Genomic DNA, 26,734 nt, shown 5'->3' on the forward strand with positions numbered 1-26,734 from the left:
AGCGGGCGGCAGGAGAGGTCTGCACGCCATGTGGGACCCTCCTCCGGTGGCCGGGGAGTAGCCGGGGATCGAACCAGCGCCGCAGAGGCTGCGGGCAGCTTCGCAACCCAGCGCTCAACCGCTGCGCCACCGGGGAGGCCCAAAAATAAATAATTTAAAAAAAAATGACAGGTTAGGGCTCCCCAGTGGTGCAGCGGTTGAGTGCAGCGCTGTGAGGCTGTCTGCAGCCTCTGCACTGCGGGTTCGATTCCCGGCTGGCCAGGGAGATTCCCACATGGTGCAGTGGACCTCTCCTGTCACGCCCACTGGTCCCTTCAGCATTGCCTTTTGTCTGTCCGCCTGTTCTGCTCCCTACTCTGTCTCTGGTGAATCCGCTCACCCTCCCGTGCCTCTGGCCTGTACCGCAGCTATTGTATAAATAAAAAATAAATCTTTAAAAAAAAAATGACAGGTTATACCTTTAGGTTTCCTGCCATCCAGAAAGCCTCAGGGAATGGAATACCTAATAATTCTACTAGGATAAATTTGAGAGTAGGGTGGGATAAGTTTCCTAAGTGTATCTCATTTAGTTATAATCTTAAGACATATATGGAATCTATTTTTTTCAAAGTATTCAGTACTGTAGTTCAGGTGGCTCATAGCATTATTTAAAACATATACTTGTCAGGCCTCCCCTGGTGGCGCAGGTGGTTGAACGCCACACTGTGAAGCTGTCTGCAGCCTCTGCAGCGCCAGTTTGATCCCGGCCAGCTGGCGAGGGTCCAGCATGGTGCGGTAGATCTCTCCTATCTTGCCCACTGCTTCCCTCAGCAGTGTATTTCATCAGTCTACCTGTTCTGTTCCCCACTCTGTCTCTGGTGAATCCTCTCACCCTCCTGCGAATCTGGCCTGTTCCCCAGTTCTTGTATAAATAAATAAATAAATCTTTTTAAAAAATTTAAAAAAATCTAGATCTCTTACTTCTGTTCAAATAAATATTTTAAAAAAGTAAATAAATAAAACATATACTTGTTATCAATTCATATAACTCTGAATCCTGCCAAAGGATTTTCTGACTCAGGTCCAGGTATTCTTCATCTTTGTGAGCATTGTTAATAAATAGGCTAACTACTTGGTGAAGGCAAAATGCAGCTAACTGCTTCCCTAGGCATGTAAGGTAGCCAGATGGTTACTTTAATGCAAAACCATTATTAAATGCAACAGATGGAAATGAGTAAATATATATTTTTCTACTTATAAGAGAAAATAACATCATGTTATTAATAGGAACTCATTCTTGTAATTTCATCTACCTCTTCATGCTTGTGCTTACTACTCATCATTTCATAGATAAATAATGCAGTTTGATTGTCATATGCTGACAGAAGAAAATATATTACATTTTTTTTACTAGCTCGAAATGCATGTGAATATTAAACATACATCTGTTGCTCTGAGGGTCTGTGGTTTCTGAGTATTGTTATGGTCACATATTGTGACTTTACTGTGACTAGTTCACCAATCTGTATTTTTTCTACCAGGATTTTAACAAAATCAAACATCCAATTAAATAATTAAACACAATTTAAAATCTACAGGGTGGCAAATGGTGGCCAAAACAGACAATTTTTGCATTCCATGCTGTGTGTTTAGTAAGGTTATGAACCTTCTCTAATCTCCTGATGAAAATGTAACCATTTGGGGGTTCATTTTGCACAGTGTGTTGAAATTACAGGTACTGGGACATGGCAGTGATTCTTTCCCCAGGGGGGCCATCCTGGCAGCAGTGGTGGAGACTGGTCCATCGTAAAGTGACTGGTTGACCTGAGTGCCCTGCAAGGCCATGTGCTCCTCATGGCAGTGGCAGACTTGAAATTTGAACCCCTTTCAGGCTCCCACTACAGAGCAGACACAACAACAAAACTGAAAAGCAGTCTGTTTACAGATGTCAGCCCAGCCAGCATGATTTGCTATGCCGTGTTTGACAGGTCACTCCTTATATCCTTGAAACTTATCTTGTTTTCACTGAAATATTCTCTAAAGTGTTCTGCTTCCTTTTGCCAGGTGAATGATTTGTGACGTTTGGTAAAAGTGTCTGTCATAGTCAGGAGATTTAGACAGCATAGGGAGAGCCTGCCATTGTATTTCTTTTAAACCACGGTACCTGGACCTTAATTGATAGTCTTTCCTGAGCAGAATGTATTGTTTGTTTCTGCCATCTTTTTATGCCAGGAAAGTAGAATCAGTGAGTAACTTGACATGATTAAATTCAGTTAGAGGAAATATTTAAACTAGAACATAGAGATCCACAATCTCTTTAAAAGTCCTCTCTTTTAAGTTGGGCACTGGACCCTGTGGTCTCCTTATAGCATTTTTACCCATGACAGCTGAGGCTTTCTGGTTGTCTACTTGCTCTGGGTTTGCCATCCTCGGCGTTGCTCACTTTCTGTCTAAAAGATCAGGTTTAATTATGTGGCGCAAGAAAGAAGCATGAGAAAATGCAGGTACCTCAAAACCACATGGCCTGTCTGAATCTCATTCAGCTCTGATATTTTGATCATCCCCTGCAGTCCCTCTTCTCATTAACATCCAGCATCATAATCTGCCCTGTCAGTCCTGTGAGAAACCTTGACGCCTCCCTTTTTGTCACCTCTCACTTCCAGTAAGTTATCCTGTCTAATCAGTTCTGTCTGCTCTCAAAGCTTCCCTACCTCATCTCTCCACTGCACCATCCCAGCCTCAGCCACAGTCAGTCCTCCCCCAGCTCTAAGGCAGTAGCCTACTCACTTCTCCATCACCAGGCACTCAGCCCTTCCCACCCTGCAGTCAGAGGGGGCCTTTTAAAATTAGAAGTGATCAACATTTAAAAACCACCCTTGAGATAAACTCAAGAACCCCTAAGCCCCCAGCCCACAATCCTCTTCCCTCACATCCCTTGCTGCCCACTCTCTGGAATGGTCACACTGTCCTGCTCTGGATTCCTCGGATACCAGCTCCCTCCCTCCACCGGGGCCTACACTATTGGTTGCCTCTGCCCAGAGCCCCTATTTCTTGTCTGTCATTGCCCTACCTCAGGGTAGAAACGGGTTTCTGCCTCATCTTTCTCTCCCCAGAGCCTCAGGACAGCACTTGGAACAAGGGTGCAGAGTACTCTGCATAGAATGAATGAGCAAATGAGTACAAATAAAATTAAAGACAGCAAGAGCATCCATACCTTACTATATAATAGACATGTTTAAAGAAACAATCCTTACCTTAAAATGCATATTCAAAACCAAGGTTTTTCCATCATAAAAAAACTTTGTTTAAAGATAAAATAATGCAACCAGGCATCTCCTGGCCACACTTTCTGGTTTAACTGCCTTTTTGTGCTGCTTTTGTGAAGAGCTGTTGCTCTGGAGAAGAAAACCAAGAGATGAACTGAGACATCAATCAAACCTGCCGGTAGCCCTAGCTAGTTTCTAGCATCCTGTGGAAAGCTGAGACCCTTTAGAGGGTCCCTGGAAGAATTATTTCCTGATAATTTACCAAGCTGGATCAGGAGTCACTGCAGTAGCAGAAGTGACCCTTCCCGTGAGGATAAACACAGCACCTTGCAGGGCAGCACACCAGACAGTGGACTCAGTGGAGGACAGTCGTCCCTGCCATTCAGACAGCTGACGGTAAATTCAGCGAAAAAGGCTATTTCTGATCCTGCTCTCTTATACGTGTCAGCACTGTGCCCAAGCGCTCCAAGGAGCAGAGTACCTCGTTTCATGTAACAGCCATGCCTGGTAGATTCTAATGTTGTTCACTTGTCAGTGGGAGAAAGTGGGGCACAGAGAGGTGAACTTACACATTGCCATAGAGCTAGGTAGTGCTAACTGTGGTCAGGTTCAGAACATACTTTCTCAACACACCCTTTCCTCAGCTATTGGGGGCCCAGGCGGGCTGTGCTGGTGCTTCTCAAGTATTCTCTTCAGTATGTTAATGGAAGACCAATGTGAAACCTCCTGTTGCAGATATAAACCAAGAAGTGCCTAGAACTGCTTGTATGGAGATGTATTAGTACATAAATAATTCAGATGTCAAGCAACCTGATTTTTAGGATGTCTTCTTTGAATCCTCCCACTCCTAAAGCTAGGTTAGGTATCCCTTCTGTAAGCTTCCATAACACCTTTCTTTTGTTATTCTCGCTCTCTTTTTAAAAAAGATTTATTTATTTATACATGTAAGAACTGGGGTGCAGGCCAGAGGTGTGGGCTGGGGTGGGGTGGAGTGAAGAGTATTCACCAGAGAGAGTAGGGAGCAGAACAGGCAGATCTACTGAAGTACACTGCTGAGGGGAGCATCAGGAGAGACAGGAGAGGCCCAGGAGAGACCCGCTGAGCCATGTGGGTTGGCCTGGCATCTTTCCTGCTGAAGTGGCTGGCGATAGCTAGATAGTGCTGTTTTTAACCCCTGCACCACCAGGGAGGCCCTCTTTTGTTATTCTCTTAAATCTTTTTCTGAAACAACCTCTGAGAGAGGGAAGGTGTGTGTGTGTGTGTGTGTGTGTGTGTGTGTGTGTGTGTGTGTGTGTGTGAAGGAGAGAGAGAGAGAGACAGACAGACAGACAGACAGGGATGGGGGAGAGGGAGAGAAAGAAGAAAGTATGTGAGGAGCAAGAGGGGAATGATAAATTTAAAAATGTCATTTAAACCCTCTATCATTGTTCTTACTACATGTCTTTGTCTGTTCATATAAATCTCTGAGTACAGTAACACCATGCCTTATTCTGCTTTGTAACCCAGGCTGTTGGCATAATGCCTGGCACATGGCACTTATTAGTTCCTTGGATGTTTATGAATTGACACAGTCAGAACTCACAGAGCCAGGATTCCAAGCCAGGGCTCCAGGACAGTGTGACTCCAAAGCTCATAATCTTTGTAGGACATAGTCCCTGCCCACCTCAGAAATGTAAATGCATCTAATAAGGAGATAAAATGAGTGGACTCCATCCCATGGAGGTCATAATTTCACCAGAAGAAGCAGAAACAAGATGCCTTTGCCCTTGGGGAGATTCGCATCTGAGCTAGGGAAGGTAAATTGACCCTTATTGAAAGTTGGCAGAAAGCTAATGAACATTGCTTAAGTTTGGTGTGTCAGTAGAGAGAGGGGTCAAAGTTTTATGTACTTGGAAAATAAAAGTGCAATATAGACTGTCTTTTTGAAATGTACCTGCATTGTTCATTAAAAAATCTACACCCAGGAAACAGAAACTGAGATGTTGCAGGTGGAAATATAAATTGATGCAACTTCTTTGGAGAATAACTTGGCAATAATTCATAAATATAAATTGCACATATCCTTTTGAACCAGCAGCTTCAGTTTTAGAAATGTGCTCTACAGGTTTGCAAGCACATGTGCAGGAAGAAATAGGTACCATGATATTTATGGTGGCATTGTTCATAGCAACTAAAGGTTGATGACAATCTAAATGTCCAATAGAGACTGATTAAGTATATTATTGTATATTCAACTGTGAAATGAAACACCATCCAGGCAGGAAAATAATGAAGCTTTTTTTCTACTTACATGAAACCATTTCCAAGCTATATATTTTAATTATAGGAAAAAAAATGTTGAAAAATGTATGCACATATTTATGCATAAAATCATTCTGGGAGAAGTCACAGGAAACCAGTAACACTGGTTATCTCAGATGAGTGGAGGTGTAGGAAAGATGAGAAAGAATTCTCACTATTCATTTATATCTTTTGAATCTTTTTAGTAAGAGTATATATTGCCTATTCAGAATTAATAAATTAATAAGAATTTAAACCTGCTGTAAAGAAGTTTAGAAGTTGTATATTTTTATTACCAACTTTTAATTTCAATATAATTATAAACACAGGAAATTTGCAAGACTACTATAAGAAACTTCCTTTTATTCTTTACCAATTGTTTACATTTTGCTCTACTTGTTTTTGGATTTCTCTTTGTATGTATTTTTGTACCCACATGTAATTCTTTTTTTAACCATTTGAGAGTAAATTGGAGACATTGTGCCCGTTTACCACTAAATAATTCAGAGCATATTTCCTAAGAACAAGAGCATTCTCTTAGAAAGCCACAGCAATGATACAAATCAGGAACTGTAATTAGACTCAGTTCTCGTATCTAATTCATAGATCCTAGTCAGATTTCTCATTTATCCTGGTAATATCCTTCATAGTTATTTCCCCTGGTCTGGGATTAAGCTAAGAGTGTGCCTATGTTTTGTTGTTATGTCTCAGTAATTTCTTATAATCTGGGGTATTATTCAGCCTTTCTCTGTTTTCTTGATTATGACATTTTCCAGTTAATTTTATTTAATGTCCTTCAATTTAGGTTTGTCCTATGTTCCCTCCTGATACCACAGAAGTGATTGTCATGCCCTGCTCTCTGCATCCTCTCTAGAGGCACACTGTATTTGGGTCCTCAGCTCTGAAAATAAGGCTCATCTTCAGAACACAGCAAAGCTTTCAGGGTATTTTGTGGAACTTGAGCTAGGAATTTGATTCATATTCTGTCCAGTAACATGTATATGTAGTATATGTAACATGTATGTGTAGTACATGTAAGTTTTTCCAAAATGTTACAGGTATCATATTCACAGTCACCCAGCTCCTTCCTTCTTATAAGAGGTTGACTGGGACTATCCAATGGAGATTACTTGTATATCTCTATTGCCAGGTCACACCATGGACTATCTGTCAGTGCTCTCTTAACTACTGGAACTAGAATCATTAGTGACTTTAAATCTAAAAAAGTGAGAATGCCAATGTCAGAAACCCCCCAGAACCAATTTAGATTAAATTTTGTTCCTCTAGAAACACCTCTAGTATCAAAATCTGTATTTGTCCAGATTCTTCAGAGATATAGAACCAGTGGGTATATGTGTATAAAGAGGGTGTTTGGCTTACATCATCACGGAAGGCTGAGAAGCTAAAAACCAGTGGTTAGTGAGCTAGAGACCCAGAAGCCTACACTGTAGGTCCAGTTTGAGTCTGACTGCAAAGGCACGAAAAGGACCTATGTCCCAGATCAGTCAGGCAGGCAGAGAGAAGGAATTCTCTTTTTTTTTCTTTTTTTTTTCTTTTATATGTTTTTTACATCATTTTTCATTTTTGTACAATGTATGTATTTCCATTTTGGTTATAGTCTCTGTAAAATTCCCACCCCCCTTGTTTAGATCCTACTCTCTTCTGTCCCCCTCTGCTCCCCCCCCCCCCGTAGTGTGTCTCTGGTTCATAGTTGCATTTTGATTTTTACTTTATCATAATTAGTCTTTTTCCTGATCCCTTAATTGTGTTTTCTAAATTCCTGCTATGAGTGAGACCACCGGTATTTTTCTTTTTCTTCCTGGCTTACTTCACTGAACATGATCTGAGAAGGAATTCTTTTTCTACTCACCATTTTATTCTAATCAGGCCATCAAGGAATTGGGTGAGGCTCACCTGCCTCTGCTTTACCAAGGGCTATCTGCTTTACCCAGCCTGCTAATTCTGATGTTACTCTCAACCAGGAACACCCCCAGGGACATACTCAGAATAATGTTTGACCAAGTCCCAGTCAAACCGACTCATAAAATTAACCATCACAAGTGACTCTGTGAATTTGTTTCAACATTGGTGATATTCATTTTGATAACTTGGCTTAACTGGTCACTTTTTTCCACTGTCATTGTCTTTTCCTTTGTAATTAATAAGTAATTCGAGGGGAGAACATACTTTGAGGTATGTAAATATCGTTTTCCTATTAAAATGTCAACTGCTAGTTTTAGCATACACTGATACTTTTGTAACCCATATCAGTCCTTCTGAATTTCTTGGCATTCTACTCAAAAGAATAGTTTTTCCTTCTCATTGATTTTTGTATCAGTATAAACTCATAGTTTCTTATTTAGTCAATGTATGTGTTTAGTCAATGTTATGTGGTCCTAGGTTTGGCCAGTGGGAGCCCATTCAGGCTGGGTTTTGGGTCCTTTTGACATGTCCCTGTTATTCTTTGAGTACTTCCCTACTTTCTGGCTCAACAAGATATTCCAGATGACTAAGATGACTATCTTGTACTTTCCCTGCTCAGCTCTGGAATCAGCTGTTCTTCTCAGAGCTCTGGGTCCTTTTAGTTAAGAAGAATAGTGTTAACAAGCCAAGGTATGTGTGTCATTGCTTCTCAGCTCTCTCCTGAATGCTAGGAAATATGTGTGCATCTCCAGCTCCCTCTCACTTCCTACCCCTCTTTCCCATACACTGTGGGTTTGTACCGATACCGCCAGTCACCAGTCAACCCCACTTATTTGGTAACTTCCTCCTCCAACAGTGAAAAATCTATCTCAGAAGATGAGTTGGAGTAGGTACCTTTTAATTATGTTTTCCTAGAATAAAAATTGCTATTTGTATCTAGATTACATGAGGCTGCCCCACATGAAGAGAGATAAGATTGTTTTCTGTTGGGGGTGGGGAGGGGAGGGATTGGGGTCAAAATAAGGGGGTTGCAATTGTATGGGGAATATAAAAATAAAATTTATTTAAAAAATAAAAAAAACAAAGATACTATTTCAGAAAAAAAAAAGATTGTTTTCTGTTGGGACAGGGAATTGGCACATCTTTTAAAAATTAGGTAATAGCTTGCTATATTTAATACTCCCTCAGCCCCATTTTTGAAAGTCAGCAGAAAAAAGAGAAGTAAAACTAAATTAATAGAGAAAAATGGTCAAGATTTAAAGTTTTTCACACAATAGCTTGATATTTTCCCCTATAAATAGGATGCAAAGCCATTTCTAAGAGAACAGAGTGGGCTGGAGGCTCACTTGTTCATTCCTTTATTTTTTTCATTCATCCAATATATAGCCATCTCCCCCTAAATTCCAGGCCCTACACTGCATGCTAAAGATAAAGCACTGAACAAGATAGATGTAGTTGGTCTCTCTTCCCCTGGAGACAGACAAAAACCAAGAAACTACTTGTGATAACTACTATATAAAGGAATAAATATGGGATGATGGGGGCTAAGGGGAAGTTTAGATGGAAAAAGAACTTGTTTTTATTCTGGGCCAGAGCAAAACAACTTGTTTTATTCTGGCATGAGATGAGCAAATACCTGAGTGTCAGTTTGACTTGACATTGAGACTTTCCATTGAAAAGATTTAAGGGCTGGACTGAGCAATTACATTTATATTTTAAGGCTGTACCTCCTGCTGTATGAAGAATGGATTGAAAGGGATTGAGACTGTTATAGGACAGGGAGAGGGGCAGCCCAAAACCCCGCAAACTTGCCTGTTCTAAATGGGTTCTGCCATTCGCCGCATCAACACAAAACATATGAGACTTTAATGGGAAGGAACTTTAATTAGGAAACAATACAGGAAAGGCAAAGAATTTAGTTTCTAAATGAAGCACCCAAAGTTACCCGTCCCCTCGTGGGTAAAACTCCATCCATATGGGATTGGCCCAGAACAAGGCCCCAAAGCCTGCCACAAGTCTAAAGCATCTTCCAGTGGGAACCCACAGAAAAGGGTCAGAAACAACCAGACAAGCCCGGAAGGAAAAGAGCAAAATCAATATCAAGATAAAAGCTGCCATTGTCACCTCCCCATGGGTCTCACCCCAGTCCACAACCAAAAGACAAGCGCAGTTTCTTCACATGTCTCTAGGCTCCATGCGCCTCCTCCAGGTCTCCTGGCTCCATCCTGCTTCCTTCCTCAGTCTCTTCTGCAGCTTCTCCTCTTCCTGCTCAGCTCCACCCTCCCTTGGGTGGGGCAGGGAACCTCCCCCTTTCCTGGGGACCACCCTCTTACAAGACCAGTTAAGATTGTACCTATGATGGGAAGATCCCTGTGATATCTTATTCTTACTAACATTGTTCACCATCAAGACTCCTGATCTGTGGGTGAAAATTTATATCATATTTTCAGTGTTATTGCATTTCTTTAAACATGAGATAGAGGTGTGTTTTGTTGAATTTATTTTGCTGTAACTACTTGTATGCATTTCCTAGAGACGCTATGACAAATTACCACAAACTGGGTGACTTAGAACAACAGACATTTATTGTCTCACAGCTCTGAAGCCTAGAAGTTCAAGTCAAGATGTCAGCACCTTGAAACCTGTGGGAGGCAAATCCTTCCTTGCTTCTTCCTGCCTCCTAGTGGTGGCCCTCGAATTTTGGCACATCTGGGGTTGTCCCAAGCTACCTGTCTCCACATGGTGCCCTCCTTGTCAATCTCTGTCTTCACAGGGCACTTTCCTCCTCATAAGGGCACCAGCCATGTTGGATTGGGCCACCCTTAGGATCATATATTGATGACATCTGCAGAATCCTATGTGATGCAGTGACTTATACTGAGAAATATGTATTTGGTCTTTGTCCCATTTTTTTTTTTTTTTTTGGCACAGATTTCCTAAAATCCTTGGAATTTCCTAAAGAATGAGAGCAATCAAGGTGTGTTTTGTCATGTTAATGAGGTAACTTTTGAACCCTCATTTTAGGATGGGCACTTGGTGCCAGGAGAACCAACTACGAGATTAGAGGGGTAGAACTTAAGATCTGCTCTCCCCAAGCTCCCCAAACTCCAGGGGAGAGGGACTAGAGTATGAATCAACTGCTGATGACTAGTGAATTAAGGCCTATGTAATGAAGCCTCCATAAAAAAGCCAAAAGGTTTAGAGAGCTGCTGCATTGGTGAGCAGGTATAAGCAGGGGAGAGTGGTGTGCCTGGAAAGGACAGGGAACCTCCATGCCCCTCCCACATGCCTTGTCCTGTGCGTAGTCTGTTTATAATAAACCAGTGGTCTAGTAAGTAAAATGTTTCTCTGAATTCTGTGAGTTGCTCTAGCTCTGAGTCTTGTATCTGAATTCCAAGGAGGGGGTTGTGAGAACCTCCAATCAGTAGCTGGTGATTCAGAGCACAGGTGATAACCTGGACTTGGCTGTTAGCACCTGAAGATTGCTCTTAGTCTTGTAGGACTGAACCCTTAGCTTGTGGACTCTAATGCTGTCTCGACAGTGTCAGAATTGAGTTGAATTGTGGGACACCCGGCTGGTGTCCAGAACATTACTTATGGGCCTGTGCTGCAGTGGAGGGGGGAAACGTCTCTTGATTATAATTGATTCCTTGTAGTTAAATAAGTCAGTCAAGGATAACTGAATTCTTCTACTAGATGAACCTAACTTAGAAGTCTTAAGGGTACACTTGAAATCTAATCATCTCAAATAAAATTTGGGAGAGGGGAAAACACTGGCTTTCTAAAGAAGCTGATGCCTGTTTTTGAAGAAGGAAAGCAGTGACACTCTACCAAGCAGATGGGGAAGAAGAGACTGGGTGGGGAAAGGGTATCTGAAGCAGAATAAACCCCCTGGGAAAGCGTTGAAAGCATTCTGCCCTCTGGGACTTTAAATAGCTTGTTACTGTGAGAGCAGGAGTGAGCTCACAGGGACTGGGGAGGCAGAGAGATTTTAATGGGTGAGTGTGTTGTGAGGAGTTAGGTAAGTCAAGTGAAGAGAAATGTGGAGGCCAGAACACAAAAGAGCTTGTGTGCGCTGCTGTGGAGTGTGTTACTCTTTTAGGGTTCCTCATTGAAAGGGCTTTGTTGTGATCATCCTGGCTACCACAGTATATGCCTTTATTATTATTTCATCTATCATGTTGTCTTGTTATTTATTTACAAGGCTTTCCTTGTTCTTTATTTCTTTTTTTAATCTCCAGTCAGGCCCACTATCTGGCACAAAGTAGATATTGAATATTTGAAGAATTAATTATAAGTTTATCATTAAAGGTTTGCACACGTTGGTCTTAAAAATGCTTTCCATAGTCTCTTGTAAGAGATGGCATCACCCCATCATTTAGGATAATTACTGCAGTTCCTCCTGGAGGCAAACCAAGCAGGTGACTGTATCACCTAGTACTTACTTCATCCACTATGGCATTCCAAGGGGAGTGGAAATCTTGATTGAGTTGCTTTTAAAGTGTATATATGGCACCATCTAGTGGTGATCGTAGGATCTAATCAGATTGAAAATTTCCTCTTTAATAACCAAGCTGAGTTTCAAATAAGATAACCTTCTGACGTCTTGTAAATTGCTGAAGCATTGCATTTTATTTGGTACCTTTGAACTTTTGTTGAACTTTTGCACTGTCTTCAAATTAATAGGTATGCAGTTGATAATATTATACGTGAACTTTAAGTGTCTAACAAACAAGGCTTAGCAGTTTTGATAAAGAATTCCATCTGAAATAAAATGGAATTTCAGACAAAGCACATGGTTAGACGGACCTGGAATCTTAGATGCACACAACATTTTTAATCATATATGTTATATGCTCTTGGCACGGGGTTCCAGGATCACGAGAAAAAATTTTCCCCTAACACCCTTCTCTTTCTCGCCCCCAGTGGGATAGTGCTTGGTAAAACAAAGAATTCTTGTCCTTTCATTCTTATCCTTGAAGGTAATTATTGAGCGTGTCCTGCAAATTTGCAGGTTAAGCCAGAAAAGCTTGAATAGTGACCCTTATGTTTGTATTATTTCTGTGGTCTTTGAGCTTGTGTTATATAGACATTTTGCTTGTGACGTGGTTGACTGACGGCTGAGGCAGGGAATCAGATTATGGTCATTGAATTAATTCCTTGTGTGTAGTGATTGCTGTGACTTAAGTAGCAATGTTAATAAAATAAAAGCATTTATTAGAAATCTCCTTCATGTGGTAAATAATTGGAAGCAAAAGATTAATTGCTTTTTTTTTAAATACTCAGTGCCAGAGGGAGAGAAGGGTATAATTATCACCATTTTACAGATTAAGAAGCTGAAACACATGGAGCTTAAGTAGCTTTCACAAGGTCTTACCGTTGTTAGTTTGCACCATGAGTCTTCAGACCCAGCTGAAGGACTCCGGGGTTGGTGCTTTTAGCTACCACATAAACTTTCTAACACTAGGGAGACTGCATAGGAAAACCACTGTAGAAAAATGCACAGGAAACCTGAAAGTGGTTAATAGACACTTATTTAATTAGATAGTAATTGCTTGACAAAACTTTTGCCTTTTTTTTTTTTTAGTTATTTTTGCATAAAAGAACTGGTGTGCAGGTCAGAGGTGCGCAGGGTCAAAGGATTCACCAAAGGCAGCGTGGGGAGCAGAATAGGCAGATCTATTGAAATACAGCAGCAGGTGAGACAGGAGAGGTCTGCTGCACCATGTCGGTTAGCTCCCTGGCCGGGGATCGAACTCAGGCCCTGGCATTGCCAGTGCTGAGACTTAACCCCTAGGCCATCAGGGAGGCCCACTTTAATTTATTGTTGACATATCAGCATGATTATTTCCACTCCAAATTGTAGCTGGCAGCCTTTATGACAGTGTAAAGGAAGTTCAAGGTTCTTGCCTTTTGTTCCCGAATGCTTAGTTATTTCTCTGCCCACCCTGACCCCTCAGCAGAAGTGCTCAGGACCTGGGCTGTGCTTCATGAACCAGCACTTTGCCCGCTGGGGCATTTCCTTCCTTCAGCTCTTGACCTCGAGCTCCATGTTTACCTGTGCCTCTTGGCAAATGGAGTGTTAGTAGCACTTGTGTAGAAGCATCCATTTGGGCAGTGGTCTAGCACTCATTCATATGCTTATGCTTATAGATAAAGAGTGAATATAGATGAGTTTCTAGACTTTGTTTTGTAGCCATATCATATATGCTAGGGTTTTTTGCTCTTTTGTACTTTGTTCCTGTGGCTTCCTCCCAACCACCCACATGGCCTTCACGCTCATCATCATATTATATAATCAATATATAAAGAATATGTAAAACTTAACATGTTCTTTTGTATTTTTTCCATGCTTGTGTGTTCATTTGTAAAATATATATACATACAGTGATACGTACAAATTACATATGGGGTGACTTTTTTGCCTTTTCTATAAGGAAGAGGTGGGATCATTGCCTTTAAAAATATTTATGCCTCCTAACAGCTATCCCATTCCTAGGAATCTGTCCCACAGAAATAAAAGTGTTGATTTGTATGATTATGTGCCTAATGTTTTCTGTAGTATTGTTTACAATAGCAGGAAGGAGAGGAGCGATTAAGTAATGGTATAGCGACCCAGTGGAATTTTAAGCATTTTAAAAATGAATTTGATTCATACTAAAAATGTCTCCTACCATTCTCTCTGATAGGGCTTTTTCTGTTTATTCCTTTCTTGAGATTAAAGTGGGGATTCAAGAGGAAGAAGAAATAAATGTATTTGGGCAGTCTTCTTTGTAGTGGAAAATCTGGCTAAGTGGATTTCAAGACCTGCATTATCTTCAGTTTCTTTTCCTTCTAGAATTCTTAGGTTGTCTTCAACTGTTTTATCTACCTCCCCTCCCCTGACACACACACTTTCTTGCCCTTTTGCATTTTGGAAATAGGACATCTCTTAACCACCCAAAAAATTAAATTCCTTTTTCTTGACCTTTAACCCCTATTGTTCTTTTCTACTAGCAGCATCTGAAGGGGATACAGCCTCAGGCATTGTCTCTAAAAGTGAAGTCTGAACCAGTGAAATGTCAGTTCAGAAATTGTTCTGTGATATTGAGTTTTCCTAAAAGATTCATGGGAAAGAAATAGCGTTTCTCTATCATCTAACCACAGCTCCTTTCCCCCTTTGCTTTTGTGCAGATTTGAGAAAGGGCGCATCTACACATTCATTGGAGAAGTCGTGGTTTCTGTGAATCCTTACAAGCCATTGAACATCTATGAGAAAGACACAATTGAGCAGTATAAAGGACGTGAACTTTATGAGAGGCCGCCTCATCTTTTTGCTATTGCTGACGCTGCTTACAAGGCTATGAAGAGGCGATCAAAAGACACCTGTATTATGATATCAGGTATTTAGAGAGGGTTCTTGGTACTTCCAAAATGTGTTAGCTTATTTGGGTTGGTACTACCTGGAGGATCCAAATGGTTCATTAGATCTTTCTTAAAAGTAGAAATTAAAACAATTTTATGGGATTTTTTAAAAAGTAATGAACATTAAATACTGAATTATTTGTCATTTCTAACTGAATTCAGTTCTTTGCTTCATTTACAGTACACATTGAGATGTAATTCTGGTCAATTTTGTAATCTGAACTGGTGTGGAAACCTTTTTTTCATCTCAGACACATAAAAGTATTGAATAAACTATAAAATGAAATAGTTTAAATAACAGAATGAAGCTAAGAAAATAAAATCCAGAGGTACCAAAAATGAAGAAATAAACTCATTGTAGATGGGTGAATGGGAGCTAATGTTAAGGGCTACAGAGAGACCTGGGGGCTGGGAGATGCTATCAGGATAGGGACTGGAGCGTTCAGCCCAAAGAAGAGGAGATAGCAACAGCCTCCGTGTGCCCAAGAACTGGAGCTGAACTCTATGTAAAGCTAAGCCCTTCCAGCCTAGTGAAATGGAGACAAGAAATTTGTCTGCCCTCTGACCCAGGGTGGCCTCTTCCAACTGTGGGAACCACCTCACATTTGTATTAGTGGCTTTATACTTTTTAAAAAAACCTTTGTGATCTTTATTCCATTTGGGTTATCAAAACAACTCTCTAAATGTTAAGTAGAACAGTTGTGTTTGTATCTTACACGTGACAATATTAAAGGTCAGAGGAATTGAACAGCTTAACTTAATGTTGGAGTTAAAGAGTCATGTGCTAAAGCTAATTTTATTAAAACAAGTTAGGAAAGCCATATCAACTGGTTGTAAGGGGAGGTTAGGAAAGAGCAAACAATTATGTTAAGTTGTATAAATCAAAAGCAAAAAGTCCCTTCCCCTTGGCTATTATTATTTAAATATGAAATCCCATCAGTAGCAGCAGATAATGTTGTGTTTATCCTTCATACATTTTCTCTGCATGTGCAAGTATATAATCAAATACACATTGAGATGTAATTTAAGTGTATAATTATGAAATTATAATGGGTATTATATAACTTGTTTTACCTTTTAAAAATATACAGGCACATTAAAGTACCTGTACAAGTGGTGTTTCTCTTTAACAGTTGTGTAGTAGTCTCTCACATAGTAGCATCGTAATTGATTGACCCAGTCCTCTACCGATAGGCAATACCATTTTTAGATTTTAACTATGACACATAGTATAGTCTATAGAAATGATCTTAAAACCTTTAAAGATTATTGTTATTTGATTATGTTAGCATTTTTCTGTATTTCCATAATGTTAAATTTCTAGTAGTGGAGTTTCTGAGTCAGGAGACAAACACTAAAAATTAGGGAGATAGTTATATATTCATCCTCACCACCACCCCCACCCCCGCCGCTGCCCCTGCTATACCAGTTGTCATGCTTTTGGGGACACCATCTTCCTGGAACCTGCTCTTTTGTTTCTTCACTAAAAGCACACTAACTTTAATTTCCTTGAAAGAGTCACTTCATTGTTATTAAAAGAAATTCTGTTACAGAAAATAAGGTTATATGAACTTAGCTGTTTGAATCATTCATGTCTTTTTTGCAGTATGTTGAGTCACTTCTAAGTTCTAGATCTTTAGTCTAAGGAATTAGTTCATCACATTTTATCCCTTGATATTTTTAACTAAGTAAATCTTGACTTGTACTCTGTTATTGTACTTCCCCAGTAGTTTTCCCTTTTTCACCACGTTGAGATCTGTGAGAGCCAACTCCATATCAAGAGAGGGGAAATAACTCCAAAAGAGCCAACAGTGATACCCAAGGGATCTTAAATAAATAACTAACATCAATTTTTAAATTATTCTATTAGAAAATAGCTGACTCCTGTTTTAAGTTATAATGTTCAGTTTGCACAATTTTTTCCACCAGGGGAAAGTGGAGCTGGTAAAACTGAAGCCAGTAAGTACATCATGCAGTACATTGCGGCCATCACCAACCCCAGCCAGAGAGCGGAAGTTGAACGGTAAGGACAGTCCAGTAGCGGGGGAAACTGATGGGAACCTCATTTTCTGTATAGACCTAGCCAGGCCTAAACATGTGTGTTTCAGGCATTTATTGATGATGTAATTACTTTGATTGTTTTTGTCTACTGTTTTTGTGCTTTTATTTATATCATTCTGCTGTATTTGTTTTTAATAGATAAATCTTACTACTATGATAAGCTTTACCTAAATATAGAACAAAATAAAGCTATTCCAAAACAAATGAAAGCTTCTCAATTCTAGTTTATAACTGCTGCCTTAAATGTTAGATGTGGTCGGTACATTACATTGGTGGGTTTTATTGTCCAAATTCTCTTCCACTGCACCGATTGTCTTTTAAATTCTGCCTGGGAAGCTCTAGGTTCCCTAGAGTGAAGGGGGGCGCTGAGATATAGGTCCACACCTGCCCATTATTATCACCCCTGATATTAGCAACTCTAGCTAGGATTCATTTTCTCAATGGATGTCATTGCCACACCATGCTGCAGCTCACAGTCAAATGAGCAATAAAGCTTGCCTGTACTGCCCGGGGCTGGTACAGGTCCTGGCACATAGTATTTGCTTAATAAGCTAGAGTTCTTTATTCAAAGCATGCATTCAACAACTGATACAGAGAGATTCCATAGGGCTTTAAGCAACATAATGAGCAATCTCTAAACTAATTAAAGTCACATTTATGATGTATAACTAGCTAATAAATCTTACTAGTCTAGTCTTTGTAAGCAAGTACTATAATAATAATAATACCATATTCTGTGACACCCATTCTTTCCAAAACATTTTCTTCCCACATTTATCCTTATGTAAATAAAATGTTCTTAAAAAAAAAAAAAAAAAAAAAAAGAAAATTAGAGCATTGTGTTGAAGGTGAAAGCTCCCTGAAATCCTACCCTACCTACCCATCAGCGAGGCAGCCATGGAGGTGTGCCCCTCCTCCAGGTTCTTAAACATTTACTAACCCATGCATGCCTTACATGCATGTGTGTATACACATACACACAAAGACCCTGCAGTACATACTATTTTACATCTTCTCATTCATTAATATATGCTGGATATCTCTCTCTGTCAGTACACAAACTAGGAAACAAAAGTTTATTTTCAGTCATGAATTGAAGTGTCCCTGTTGGTGTACACTTAGGGTTTTGTTTTGTTTTCTTCCAAACAGTGCTGTAGTCAGCACCGCTGTATAAATATTTGCATGTGTTTTACTGCAAATCTCATTCATCAAACCTCAGAAACATTTTATAATGACTTGTTTTCTGTGTTAAAGAGTGAAGAATATGTTACTAAAGTCCAACTGTGTTTTGGAAGCTTTTGGAAATGCCAAAACCAATCGCAATGACAACTCAAGCAGGTTTGGGAAATACATGGATATCAACTTTGATTTCAAGGGAGACCCTATTGGAGGACATATCAATAACTACTTATTAGAGAAGGTAAAATCAGCTTAATTTCTGAGGGTAATGTTTATGAAGCTAAATGTTTTTTTAAAAACCTGATTATATTTATAGAATTTCTTCAAGTGCTTCAGAGTAGCTTTTCATCCCCTTCTTCCTTTCTGCTCCTCAATTATCTTTCCATGCCAAGAGTCTCCTTTAGTGTTCTCTTATTAGTATTTGCAATATCGAGTTGGAAAAGTTTATCTAAACTTTTTAGATAAAGATTTGGGTTTGGGGCCTCCCCGGTGGCGCAGCGGTTGAGCGCTGGGTTGCAAAGCTGCCCGCAGCCTGTGCAGTGCTGGTTCGATCCCCGGCTGCTCCCCGACCACCAGAGGAGGGTCCCACATGGCACGCAGACCTCTCCTGCCGCCCGCTGCTCCCCTCAGCAGTGTACTTTGGTCCTTCTGCCTGCTCTGCTCCCCGTTCTGGCTCTGGTGAATTCTCTCACCCTCCTGCGCTTCTGACTGTACCCAGTGCTTGCATAAATAAATAAATAAATCTTAAAGAAAAAGTTTAAAAAAAAAAAAAAGATTTGGGTTTGGAGCTGGAGGAAAGTGGAAGAGGTCTATCAGTGTGTGCCAACTTCTGGGTAGGATTTAACAAAAACCAATCTAGTACTGATCAGTTTTACTCTCTTTCTGTATCACCATCTTCCATCTGTTTTCATTTTAATTCATGTGAAATCTCAGTTTCTTCTAGTTTCTGTTCACTGTTTTATATCACTAGTAACATCAATGGACCTTGTGATTTTAGAACCGAATGTAAAGCATACTGCATTTGGTCAGTGAAAGAGAATATGTTTGTATTTGCCCACATGAATGTTAGACCTGACGTATAGAAGATTCCAATTAAAACTTCCATATTGGGACCACCAGAAAGTGGTATAAGAGAGCACTCAGAGTTTACTTGCCTGTTTTTGCAGCTGAGATTGCCCTTTCCCACATTAAGTCTCCACCTGGAATTTTCCTTGGGTCGGAATTAACTTGCCTTCTCAGTTAAGGATTTCCCACCCCAGTAATGCCATAGCATCCTTCATGGTGGTATAATGCAGTATAATCTTTATTTTTGTTTGTTAAATTGAAGTCAGATTCTTAGGGAAATACATGTTTTATTAAAGTCAGTTGAAAAAAGACAGGAAATGACAGTTATTTTTAGTCTTTTTTCCTAAAATGGCATGACTTCACTTTATATACATAATAAAAAAGAATCCTTGGAATGAACATACATTTTGAGCCCTCTTAAATTGCAGTCTTTTTGAAACCGTTGAAGACAGAGGTCTCTATTGACAGATCTTGTTCAATTGATTCTGTTATAGTATGTGACAATGCTCTTTAAAATTCCAGCAGAATCTGGAGAAGAGAAAGTTGAAAATATTCCTCCCTAACATCCCTTTCTGATTCTCCCCACTTAGAATTCTTACCCCTTAAGAAACATTCTATTAGGTTTCAGGTTAAAAAAAAAATCAAAATAGCACCTTTCTCTGAAAGTTTAGGGAATTCTATGTTAAGTAGTAAAAAGAATTATCAAAAAATTACACAGAAAGCCCCAAAGAGGGGGGTCTCTGCTTATATGTCTACTGTCCATGGGTCTTTAGGGTGTCTAAATGCACTGTTTCATGTAGGATTTCCTGAAAAGTCGCTTCCATTTTGTTTTAGCAGTACGTTCTCAGATTAACCATTTTAATGTGTTTTGTCGTAGTCGCGAGTGATTGTGCAACAGCCAGGAGAAAGAAGCTTCCATTCTTTCTATCAGGTTAGTAATCTGCTGTTATGCAGATGACCAATTACTTGCTCAGGAAATGAATGTTTTCATATTGGGCCCCACCCCTCTCATGTGCCTCCCAGGCCTCCACTGGCACAGGACATCACACTCGTGAGCACACATCCTTCCAGTATGCTTCTCAAGTTCCAAGAGTGGGACTGTTAATTAGGAAGAGCCAGCAGATGACCAGCCAGGCAGATGACCGCCTTGGTCGAACAGTACTAGTAGATAGTAGTTGAATGACATGAAAAACTTTTGAAACAGGAAATTCTAACTATGTTATTTCTGTTGTAATTTGACTTGAAGCTGTTGTTCCCATATTTGAGAGCTCCAGAAGTGGGAATACAAATGCAGCTTACTTTGTTCATGGAGATGATAAAGCAATAGGATTACTTTAAAAAATAACCAGGGTGTATGAATTCAAAGAAAAATTGTCTGTATCTATTCAAAGCTGTGATTGTTTAAGGGAAAATATTTAAATACCTCTTTTGGTCATACTTTTTAGAATCTAAGCAAAATCTTACACTTGCCCTACTGTTGCAAGTCTTTACACTTGTTTGACACATTTTTATAATTTTTTAAAGCCCAAGGTAATATAAACCAAGGTGAACAAAGTGAGTGATCGGATTAAGCAATACAATTTTGGATTTTTAAAAAGTAAGATTGATTTTGGTGTGTAACCTGACTCTGAAGGTGACTGTACAGTGTAATTTGAATACCATTCATCCGATGTTTCTCCTGGGTAACGGCTTTCATAAACACTGTTCATTTGCATAGACAAGTTCTGATATATTTGGTTTAAGTGATCAATATTAAAATGTCACAATTACACCTTTTAAGTAAAGCAAAGCATACAATTTAGTGTTTTAAATGCAGTGCTCTCCAAAGGCATGTTCTATATAATGTGACTTTGTTGACAGTTTACCATGTTTTCAATAAACTGTTTTTCTACGAAAGAGTTCTGTTTATTTCAAGAACCCATAACTCTTTCCCAGTGTTTCACCCACTTCCATAAAAATGTTATTATTTGTCTTTGTCTAATGCACTCATAGTTATTCAGTGGTCCTTTCCTGTGAGAGGGCTTGATGAGGAAAAGCTGTGTGTTTCCACTGTGATTCACCATGTGACTGTCTGCTGATACCTCTGACTCTGTGGCAGTGCTGACTTTCTGAATCCTGAAGCAGCTCTACCCTGTCTGGATAACGGGGCTGCCAAGCAGGAGACCACCACAGAGCATAGGCTCCTGTTACAGATGACCATAGGAAAAGCAGGAGCTTTTTATGCCAGTTGTGAAAGAGCTAACCCTTCTTAAGTGTTTTCTTCAAGACTTCATAACATTCCCCATGACTGATGTTGGCGAAGCCATTTACTTGCTTCAAGTTGTAAAGAAAAAAATCCTTTCATGCTGAATTAGGAGGACCTTTGTGAATTAAGCCCAGGAAATTAATAAAAGCTAAATTACCATTAAATTAGAATATTTGGTCTCTTTGGGTCAGTATGTATTTTGCCGATTTATTTTTATTTCAATATTTTTTCAGCTACTCCAAGGAGGTTCAGAGCAGATGCTGCGCTCTCTCCACCTCCAGAAGTCCCTCTCATCCTACAACTATATCCATGTAGGAGCGCAATTAAAGGTGAGCATTTCCTCTTGGAGAGAACTGACATATAGAATCAAACAAAGAATCCTAAAGGACATTAAGTAATTTTGTGGTCTATCTTTCTGCCTTGAGGCTAATAAACAATTCTCTGATTCTAGTCTAATTTTGAAATTCTTAGGGACAGAAATACATTATTGACTCAACACAATTGCTTAATACCCCATTATTATATTTTATCACCAGGAAAGATGTTTTTCCTATGTTCTTGTCTTTTCTTTCCATTTTAATCTATCCCTTTTATTCTGATTCCATAAAAATATTGATATGACTAGGAAATTCATCTCAAAAGAAGACACCATATGATTTGGCCAAAGGCAAGTTGGTGAGATAAAAGAAAATTAAAAAGCCCTTTGGATGAATACGAATATCAAAGATCTCCTTTCACTGTTTTTTCAAATACTGATCTTATAATAGCTTACAGGTAGTTTTGTGACCCTTGGAGCACTCCTATTCAGCTTTCAGATTTATCCTTTCCCTGGTCTGTGAGCCACTGCACTCACATAGGCGAATGCCTTTCCCTTTTATTTCTAATTAATTTTCCGCTAGTCATTTTATAGCAGACTATGATAGGTTATTAAACAGTAATCACAGTATTATCCTATTTTCTTGGAGGAAAAATACAAAATCCATAAGATATGGAGGGATCTAGACCATAATTTTAATTATTCTGAATGGATGTTGATTATGGGTGTTTGTATTCTCCTTTTCCATAATTTAAATTTCTTCTATAACCAAAGATACATTACCTTTGTAGTTGTGGGGTCGGGGAGGGGATGAAAGAAGCTAATAATAGAAAGGATTTAAGATGTGGGAAGTGTTTCTTTTCTTTAAAAAAAATATTATTCACCTTAAACTAATTATGCTTGCATTGCTGGTTTTGCTGTATTTTCATTGGTGTGCATGGAAATAAATTATAAATTGAACAACTTGCAATTAATTTTGCATTGTTTGACACTTAGGTTGCATAAACTTTTTACTTTTACTATCATCTGAGAGCAAGATTTTTGGCTGGAAATTAATTGAAGACAAAACAATAGAGGGCAGCAGTCCAGTCTTCTGAGAATAGGTCAGAAATATTTGGAGATGCATGAAGGATTGTACAACCAACACTTAAAAAATGTTTGTGACTGGAAATACCCCTTTTTAACCAAGGTGTCTTACTCACCAAATTACTTTTGGCCAGATCGTTCAGAGTCCCCACGGAAAGCAAGTCTTAGATGAACGTTTAGCTTTTTGTCTAAACTAAATTTAGCTTAGTTTCCCTTTTCATTGAAGTTTTCCATTCCTCTTCCCCTCCCACCTTTTATTCTTCATCTTCTGCAGAAACAACAAAACACATGATCATATTTAAAACCTAAAATAGAAATGAACCAAAAGGAAACAAAAGTACACTAAAGCTTACCACTCAGAGATAATTACTGATAACAGTTTATGCATATATATTTATAAAGGGAATTGTACAATGCATCCTGATTAAGCCTACTGTTATGAAATTCTGGTATAATCTCAATATCTTCCCATGTAAGCAAATGTAGATTAATAGAATGATTAACTAATAGAATAAATAACTATAAAGTGCTACACTCTGTGTAATAATTTTATTTAATTATCCTAAAATACAGAAATCATGTATAATAAGATACTTGAGCAGCTAAGATAAGATTCAGCTAAAAGTCTCCTGAGACAGTAAGGAACTTAATTTTCTCATATGACAAGAAACCCTCTGATGTGGCAGTCCCAGAGTTGATGGGGACCCATATGTTTGCTTATTTATTTCCCCAACTAAAAACTCTGCCATTCTCTCTGAATTGGCCTGCCCTCTAAGGCTGATTTTCCTCACAGTCCCAAAATGACAGCACCAATTCCAAGAATCACAGGAGGAGAAGTGTTCCTGGCTATGTTCCTTTATAAGCTAGGAAACCTGTCTTACTGATCAGAATGGCATCCTGTGCCCACAGCTAACCAGTTACATGGCAAGAGGAGTAAGAACAATCACTGTGATTAATTTAGGCCAATGAAGATTTACCTCCTGAGCTGGGGAAGGAGGGGTACCCTAAAGGATACCTGTACTTAGAGAGGTGAACAAGTCAGGGCTCTGTCAGCAAGAAAGGATTGGAGGTGGACATGGCTGTTAGGTAAACAACCAACAGTTTCCCACAGTAGGGCATTTATATTTTATTATCTAGTTTCTTTGGTTACAGTTTATAAATATAATAACTGATACTTATTAAGTTCTTTTTATGCCCTAGGAACAAGGGAGGTACTTTATAGAAATGCTCATTCAATTCTTACAACTCTGTAAAAGTGTATCAGGATGACCATTTCAGTCATGAGGAAATTGCAGTGCAACAAGGTTAAGTCTATTGCCCAAGGTCAAAGAACTGGCAGCTAGAAGGTCTTCCCTGGTTTTGTCCTGAACACTAGAGAAACAGGTGCTTCTCAGGCAGCAGACCCCTTCCTGTGTCCTCTTTCAGTGGGTAAACCTCAGGCCAGGTCTTTGTGCCTTGAGTAGAGGAGAAACTCACCAAAGAAAGATCAATCAGGCCCTCTGCAACTGCTGCGTTGTCTAAATAAGCAATTACCATTGCTTTATCGTGAATTTCTGTTGAAATCCTATTTTCAACCTGATGGCTATAGTTCCTTAAGGCAGGTGACACAGCTTTGAATCTGTCTTTCTCCCTTTGGTTTGCTACAACAAAAGTGCCGTAAACTGGGTTATTACAGTTCTGGGAGGCTGGGAGTCTAAGATCCAGGCACTTGCAGATTCCTTGTCTCGGAAGGGCCTGTTTTCTGCTTATGGATGGTGCCTTTTTGCTGTGTCCTCACAGAGCAGAAGGGACAGGCGATCTCTGGGGTCGTCTTTATGAGGACACTGATCCTGTTCATGAGGACTCCACCCTTATGACCTGATCACCTCCCAGAGACCCTGCCTCTTAATAACATCACATTGGAGGTTGGGATTTCAACCTGTGAATTTTGGGGGGGCACAGATATTCAGTCTGTGACATACCCCTCCCTGCCCATGACAGTTAGGACACCAGATATTTATTGAATGAATGAAAAAGGTGAAGTCATACTACCAGATTATTTGGCATGATCGAGGCAGACTACTTTGCTTTTAGGGGCCTGCTCTTGCTCTTCATCTGTGAAATAAAAAGCCTGACCATACAAGAATGTGAATGTTGTTCCCAGCCTCCACAAGACTAATTGTGGAGCAGAAAGCCACAGATGACAAAGGCCAGGCATGTGTCTCAGAGGCTCCCACAGTCAGAGTTCCCATGTGTGAGCTCATATCCCATGCTGCTTCCTTGCTCGTCACAGCCATGTGTGCCCTCAGAGCCAGCTCGGGACCTGCCCCCTCACTGAAGGCTCTATAGAGAAGAGGGAAGTATTTGTTTTGGATGACAGTGGCTCTCACACGAAAGGGCTCTGAATGATGTTTCTGCCTCTGATGTCATTTTTGTTTTCTGTGAAGATTCATCATCCCCTCAGTGACTTACTACAAAGCTTTAAGATCTTGGCTAACCTTGAATCTAGTGTCATAATTGTCGTAATTGTTAGATTTTAATGATCATGAAATGTCTGTGGCTAAAGTTTTCCATTTTCATTCCTAGTCTTCTATCAATGATGCTGCAGATTTCAAAGTAGTAGCTGATGCCATGAAAGTAATTGGCTTCAAAACTGAAGAGATTCAAACGGTGTATAAAATTCTGGCTTCTATTCTTCACCTGGTGAGTTGGGACACCTTACAGGAGGTATTATCTCCCTGTAGACACAGGATGCTCTTTAGAAGAGTTCATTTTTCCTCTGCAGGCTTAAAAAGTAATTTAGGTAGAGAAAATTTCTCTCATGTTTTAAAGAAATTACGTGTCTGTGGTTCTCTCCATCATTTTATTTATTATGAGTGATTTTCCAAGCCATTGTAGGTTTTGAGACTATGGCCTTTATTTAAATGTCTTACTGGTATGCCAGACTTTTAACTGGTTCATTTCAAGGATGAAAAAATTACCAATGATGTGACTACCAACACTATAAATAAAATCTTTTGAGCAGAATAAGTCTCCAGTGGTGGAGGAGCATTGATTATTAGAACTGGCATATTGATCATCTCATTTCACAAGGTGGGAAATGAGCCCTCAGGGTGGCAGGACTGACTGAAGGCACAGCCAGTTCATGGCAGCCAACACTGCACACCAAGTTGGCTGGCTTAATGGTCCAGTTACTTTCCACTGCACCACACTGAACTCAGAAGAACTAAAGAACCATGTGTCAGATTTCCTTCCTTACTATTTATATAATTAGAGATGTTTAAACTATAATGACCATGTAACTTTACAATAAATAAGTGATGACTTGAATTCAAATCCAGAATAAAAATTACTTTTCACTTTAATGTAGCATAATGTAACTGTAAATAAATCAGAACTATGCAGGACCTATATAAAAATTTTATACAGCAAAATGTTCCTGAAAAGGAAGTATTTGTATTATAAATTGTCTTAATTCTTTGAACTAGTTTATACATATAGCAATATGTGTAATAGTATCCTTCAGAATCCAAGCAGAAATTTTGTCCTTAAGTTGGCATAATAGCACTAGAATTTACCTAGAACAATAAGCACTTAAGATCATCAAATAAAGCATACTAAAAAGGAATAGCAGGCTAGAGGGAGTGGAAAGAGGAGACATTACTAGTTCTACCAAATTTAAAATGATAGTAAAAGTGACACTACTTTAAAATTTGTCACACAAATTCAGCACCAGTTTAGTTGATGTGCTGGACACTGGGTAGATGGTTAAAAGGTATTTATTTCTATGGAATATGAACAGACTCAGAAATTTTGGGGAATTTATTATATAATAGAGGTGACATTTCAAATCAGTAGGAAAAACTAGAGTATTCTATACATGGAGTTGAAGTAGCTAACCAGCCATCTGGAAAATTAAGGTTAGAATCTTACTTTGTACCACATACCAAA

At 39.4% G+C, this 26,734-nt stretch overlaps 1 protein-coding gene across 5 annotated transcripts in view; it reads left to right on the forward strand.

Moving 5' to 3' along the window:
* MYO1D (myosin ID) overlaps positions 1 to 26,734 on the forward strand; it is a 342,372-nt gene that overhangs the window by 93,754 nt on the left and 221,884 nt on the right. For all 5 annotated transcript variants that reach the window (XM_037494454.2, XM_037494457.2, XM_037494456.2 and 2 more), the window contains exons 2-7: positions 14,622 to 14,830; positions 16,782 to 16,875; positions 18,168 to 18,333; positions 20,035 to 20,088; positions 21,636 to 21,731; positions 25,370 to 25,486. In XM_037494454.2, the coding sequence (XP_037350351.2) occupies positions 14,622 to 14,830; positions 16,782 to 16,875; positions 18,168 to 18,333; positions 20,035 to 20,088; positions 21,636 to 21,731; positions 25,370 to 25,486 (736 nt within the window). The remainder of the gene's footprint in view (positions 1 to 14,621; positions 14,831 to 16,781; positions 16,876 to 18,167; positions 18,334 to 20,034; positions 20,089 to 21,635; positions 21,732 to 25,369; positions 25,487 to 26,734) is intronic.

Source organism: Talpa occidentalis, unplaced genomic scaffold (assembly GCF_014898055.3).
Source record: "Talpa occidentalis isolate TD23 unplaced genomic scaffold, MPIMG_talOcc4v2.1 talOcc4.7, whole genome shotgun sequence".
Taxonomy (NCBI): domain Eukaryota; kingdom Metazoa; phylum Chordata; class Mammalia; order Eulipotyphla; family Talpidae; genus Talpa; species Talpa occidentalis.